The sequence below is a fragment of the Gracilinanus agilis genome, chromosome 1 (genome assembly GCF_016433145.1).
Source record: "Gracilinanus agilis isolate LMUSP501 chromosome 1, AgileGrace, whole genome shotgun sequence".
Classification (NCBI taxonomy): Eukaryota; Metazoa; Chordata; class Mammalia; order Didelphimorphia; family Didelphidae; genus Gracilinanus; species Gracilinanus agilis.
Genome location: NC_058130.1, coordinates 222,253,278 through 222,259,277, shown reverse-complemented (window position 1 = coordinate 222,259,277; position 6,000 = coordinate 222,253,278). Strand labels below are relative to the sequence as shown.

The 6,000-nt window shown below is 39.6% G+C and overlaps 1 protein-coding gene across 1 annotated transcript in view; it reads right to left on the bottom strand.

Annotated features, from left to right (window-relative positions):
- Positions 1-779: 779 nt before the first annotated feature.
- DNAH3 (dynein axonemal heavy chain 3) overlaps positions 780-6,000 on the bottom strand; it is a 218,215-nt gene continuing 212,994 nt past the window's right edge. The window contains exons 60-62 of the mRNA XM_044657457.1: positions 4,267-4,471; positions 3,253-3,390; positions 780-1,133 (exon numbers count right to left, since the gene is read on the bottom strand). Coding sequence (XP_044513392.1) covers positions 780-1,133; positions 3,253-3,390; positions 4,267-4,471 — 697 coding nt within the window. The remainder of the gene's footprint in view (positions 1,134-3,252; positions 3,391-4,266; positions 4,472-6,000) is intronic.

The following is a 6,000-nucleotide window of genomic DNA, read 5'->3' as shown; positions in this document are numbered from 1 at the left end:
GGCTTAACATCTACTGAAGAAGAAGCTGAAAGATTATACAGCGGTTTGCCTGCTCTGGTGTAGCCCTGGCCAGGCTGTACCAGAGAGAAACTATCATCTTGATTCCTTCATTTGCCTGCAGTTAGAGATTCATTATTATCAATTTTAAATTAGGGTCTCCCAATACCTCTATCCCATACCATTATCCTTCTTTGCCAAATACATTCAAAGTTTAAAGTACCTTCCTGAATTGGTTATTCAAAGCTTATTTGGGAAAGGAGTCACGCAGTCAGATACCAATGTTACCCAGCTGAAGAGCCCAATAAATAATATCAACTAACCCCAGGTGGGTCCTGAAGGGATATCATTCATTGACCTAAAGGATTCTGCCTGGGCAACTGTTATAAAGGAGAGAGGTGTCATCCTATCCTCTCTCTGTACTACATCTACATCTACTAGATAGGAGGTATCGGGGGGGGGGGTCCTCCCTTTTATTATAACATTGGCTAAATGACCCTGAGCAAGTCACTTTAGCTCTCTAACTTAGGCAACTCTTAAGATGATAAGTTATAAGACATTTACACTCTTAATAGAGGTAGTTTCTTTATGCCCAGAGTCTCAGTTTCCTGACCTGTAAAATGAGGAGGTTGGACTATGGGATCTTTGAAGTCCTCTTACCAAATCTAAAACTATGATCCTGCAATCCCTATATTTATGAAAACATAGCCATGGGCCTGAGCCAAAAAAATTTTTAACCAAGTGAAGAAGTGTATACTAGAGAGTAAACAGTACAAATATTTTTAATCATCCAGCTGACACAGTGATGCCACTCCACGGTTTATCCAGTGAATCTGGGGCAGGTATGTAGGGAGCTCAATGGAAAGAACATAGTTGGTTGAGTGGCCTGTGGTCGATAGGGTGCCTCGCCGGGCACTTGTTTTGTAGACAGGACACAGATAAATGTCCTCATGCAGGAACTTGGAACTTTCCCCTGGTTTGAGCCAAATAATGGGGAGAGGGTCGTAAAGGATTTTAGGGAGACTCTCTCCAATTTCCATTGTAGTCCTGTCCCACCGAGCTCCTTCCAAGAATAGACCTTTGACATAGGCCCCATCTTCTGGCTTTTCTTCTACAGTTAATTCCTGTGTGGTCACCTGGAAGAATGTACAACAGTTTTAGCATTTATCCTCAGGGATGTTTATCTTATGTTGTGTTGCATTCAGATACATGAAAAATAGGGGTTATTTAATACTTCCTTTTCTCCTCACCTCTAAAATCTTATCAGTGACCAAGGCAGTTCTACAGCTGCAACATCCTGGCATCAATCCCTTCTTCCTCATTACCACTTGCCTGGGCTACTGCAGTAATTCCCTAATAGGTCTTCCTAACTTCATCTGCCTCCTAACAATTTGTTATCTCCTACCAGATTAATCTTTTCTCATGCGAAATTTAATTATGCCACTCTTCTCATAGAATTTAAGTGACTTACACTTGTCCTCAAAGTAAATTTCAACCTGTGCTTGATGTTAGAAGAAATCCACCATCTTGGCATTGCCCAGCCATTTCAGCCTAATCTTATGTGACTTCTCTCTATGTACTTTCTGCTTCAATTGAACTAAACTATTCTCTCCACCATCACTCACCCTCAAAATACCCAGCACTCTTGTATCTTTATATATTTGCTGATATTGTCCTCTTCCTAAATTGTTGTGCCTCTCCCTTTTTGACTAATAAAAGTCTTACCTATTCTTTGAAGCCCAGTTCCTCCATGAAGCTTTCAGTAGTCCCCTGGTCTATAACAACCTTCCTCTTTGGACTTCACATAGCACTTTGTTTTGTACCTTTAAAGCATTTATCACATCATATTGTGTATTATAGTCATCTGTTTGTATCTTTTCTCCTTATTATACTATAACCTCCATTGAATTAAAAACTATGCCTTATCTAAACTTTGTACCTTTCCCTGAACACCTGACAAAACTCACATATAGCAGGTGTATAAAGCATCAGTAAATGGGTGAATGACTTTCTCTGGAGCCAACAAGTCTTCCTGGCTATAATGACCCCAACACTCAGAAGTATCCTATAAAAATACTATTTTGAAGGAGTGGTTAAATGGTAGACTTCTCCCCAATCACCTGGGAAGCCCGGTTTCTAATTTTAGCCAATCTTTTGTAATTCTGTATGCTGCTGTTATGGTTTTTTTTTATAAATGGGGTAGTATGGTGTAACAAATAGAACATTGGATTGGAAGTCAGGACACCTGGGCACTAGGAGAGCTATAAATAGCACAAATTAAACAAATCTTTTTCCCTAGACACTGACATGGAGGAAAGGCAAGAAAGACATTTCCTCCCAATGGTGATGTCCTACTCACATCCTTTCACCTAATAAAAATCCTCTAGCTTATCCTGCTATGCAATTCATCTACTACCCCCAAGGTCCTCTTGTCCTCTCTAATAGGTCCCTTTACTTCCAACACATGGGCCAGGGACAATCTGTCCCTTCTCTTGGCATGACTGCACCAGTCATCAAACTGTCTTCTGTAGCATTAAACACACCACCACCACCTCCGCCTCCCCCCGCTACTGAACTGTTTGGGGTTTTTTTTGAGAGAAGGTGGTTTTGGCCCAGGTTAAAAAAAATTCTAGTTATAACTAGGTTCTAGTTAGTTCTAAGTTTTACCACTAACTCAGGTAAATTAATTTGCATTTCCTCTCTTGGTTTAAGTTTCCCAACTGAAACAAATGGATTAGACAAGATGATCTCCAAAAACTCTACCAGCTCTAATATTCTACTGTCATAAGATTATATGCCTTTTCTGCTCCCTTCCTCTATATGCTTTGTTAGGTCAGTGCTTGACCAGTAACATATCCATTTGCCTTTGCCATGAACTTCAAAGTAATGATTTATCCTATTCAGATGCAAAGCTAAATAGTAACAATCCCCACAATGGTGGGCCCCTAGACTATATAGACATCCCTAGAACTCACAGCCAGAACTACTACTTCCACTTGGTAGGTAGGATAGAGATAGGATGTTCCAGTTGCAGTTCTCCCTTCAAAAATGCACATTCAGAATTATGAGATGTCAGATTCCAATGGAAATCCCAACCTGGGCCACCTTTCTAGAGAAAAAGTGCCAAATTATTCACCAAATTATTCTCCAGCTCAGGAAAATTAAAAAAGATGGAACCCTAGGAGATCCTAGGATCATAAACTATTTTAACTTTCACTTTGATCATTGAATTGAGTTATCTGAATCCACTCTTACCTCAAATTCAAATCCAATGTGGTCAATGGGAATGGTGTACTTCCTAGCAAAATTTTGGGAAACACCTGTCAAAAAAGACTGTGTGAAGTAGAATCCTGAGATCCAGAACACATTGGGGGGCCCACTGTTGATCCACTCCTGAGGAAGCAAAGGAATAAAACAAAATCAATCCACAAACACTTGCACAGGTGGAGAATGGCCTGGGTCAGAGAGAAACTTGCTCATCTTGGTAAAATGCTAACTACTCTACAGCTCCTATTTAAAAAACCCTTACCTTGTATCTTAGAATCAATACTAAGGAGTACAGCTGGGTAACTTAGTGAATTGAGAGCCAAGCCTAGAGATGGGAGGTCAAAGGTTCAAACCTGGCCTCAGACACTTCCTAGCTGTGTGACCCTTATTATTTTTCTTTTTTTTAAATTTTTTAAATTTAGAATCCATACTAAGTATTGGTTTAAAAGCAAAAGAGCAATAAGGGCTAGGCAGCAGGGATTAAGTACCAGGGTCACCCAGGAAGTATCTGAGGCCAAATTTGAACCCAAGACCTCCCATCTCTAGACCTGGCTCTCAATGCCCTTACAGCTCCTACTCTTTAAAAAAATCTTCCCTTTTAAAACCTAGAAGAAGATGAGCTTGGCTATTCTGGACTTGCCTCCTCTACAAAGCCCTTCCTGAAAAACACTATCCAATAAATTATTCTACCATCCATTCTATAATGGTATTATTGCAACATTTCTTTGTTCAATAATTCAAACTATATGTTTGGCATGTGGATTTATCCTATTCTCTTGTTTTATCTTCTATTTCTTTGCAAATATTCTCCCTGTATCCTTAACCTCCCTATCCCATGCACACACACCTCTACCCCCTCATGGAATAAAGATGTTCTGCAGACTGTCATAGACCTTGGGACCATGTTGTTGACTGGCTGGTTGCCTGCCCCTAGGCCATCTCACTGTCCTCTCCTGACCAAACAAACCTATTGGGTGTTATGCTAGACTGCATCTCTGTTACCTGGAAGAAGGCCAGACGTGCTAGGAGATCAGCTACATAGCCACCTAGTGGCTTCAGTGATGGGTAAGACTTTGCTGCCCACATGGCTGGCACTTTTCCCACCAGCATACTGTTGAAGACATCTTCTAGTTCTGAAGACATTAGGACTTGACCTTTGATGGCTCTACCCAAGTTGATCAAGCTGCTCCGAACAACTTTTGTCAGTCTGTGGGGGACAGAAGCCAAACCCAGTTTATGTTTCTAAATAGGAATAATTTTCTCCTTTATCCTAATGTATTGAGTCATGTTTCTTCCTTTTTTTACTGGTAAAATAATAGACATGATAGATGAGAATAGATGCATGTTGGATTGAGAGAAATTAAGGAGCTTTGCTATTCTTCATGGATGCTTAAAAGAATCCCCAGAAAAGTTTTCCAACTTTAAGGGGGCCCAGATAACAAGAATTACCTTTGTCCCAAAACCCATCCCATGCATCTAAGCTTAACTGGAAATAAACTGAAAATGTCAAAGAATCAACAGCAAAAGTCTACTGTCTTCTAGGTGCTATGGAACCTCCACATCTGGTTCACACTTATGTACTTTTGTTTCTTAGCATTTCAAAACCAGAACCATCACTGAGATAAAGCACATTAGGGCTTTAAACCCTGGTGAAAGAGGTACTAAAGGACAAAGTTTTGCTACCTTGTGGTTTAAAAATCAATAAGCAAAATAATAAATTGACCCTCCCAAAAATTGGTAAATAAGGGGGATGTCCCTTGATTGGGGAATGGCTTTACAAAATATGGTATACGATGGTGATGGAATACTGTTGTGCTATAAGGAATGATGAATCAATGGATTTCTATAAGAACTGGAAAGACATATGTGAACTGATGCAGAGTGAAATAAGCAGAACCAGGAGAACATTATACACAGTAACTGAAACATTGTGGGACGATCAAATGTTATTGACTTTGCTACTAATAGCAATGCAATGATCCAGGACAATTCTGAGGGTCTTATGAGAAAGAATGCTATCCACATCTAGAGAAAGAATTGTGGGAATAGAAATCCAGAGGAAAACATGATTTGCCACTTGTTTATATGGATATATGATTTGGGGGTTTTGGTTTTAAAAGGTTACTCAATTATAAAAATGAACAATAAGGAAATAGGTTTTGAGTGATAATATGTATAACTCAGTGGAATTGCTTGTCAACTCTGGGCAGGAGTTGGAGGAATAGGGGAGGGAGACAACATGAATCATGGAACCATGGGAAAAAATTTTAATGACATTTTAAATGAAAAAAAAAAAAAGAAATTGAGCCTCCTATGCCCCAAATTAGGCCATTATGTTGCTGCCTACAGTCCTCAAGGCTGCTCTTGGTATTTGCTTTAACCTGATTCTAGTAGGATACAAAAGTTATAGAAAGTGGTTAAGGAAAAAGAAACATAGTTTTATTTATTTTATTTCCTAGAGAGTTAAATGACTTGCCCAGGGCTACCCTGCTAGGAAGTATCTGAGGCCAGATTTGAACCCAGGACTTACCATTTCCAGGGCTAGCTCTATCTACTGAGATCACTATCAATTTACCCTTTAAAGGGCAAATGCCACAGAGCACCCTACAATAGTTTCCCCTTAATCTGCAGTTCTTATTATGATTTGGTCTGTAGCTATTATTTTATTGGTATAAGGAATTGCCGGGTGAAGAAATATCCTCTCTATCAATGCCAGCCATGACCTTCTCTACAACT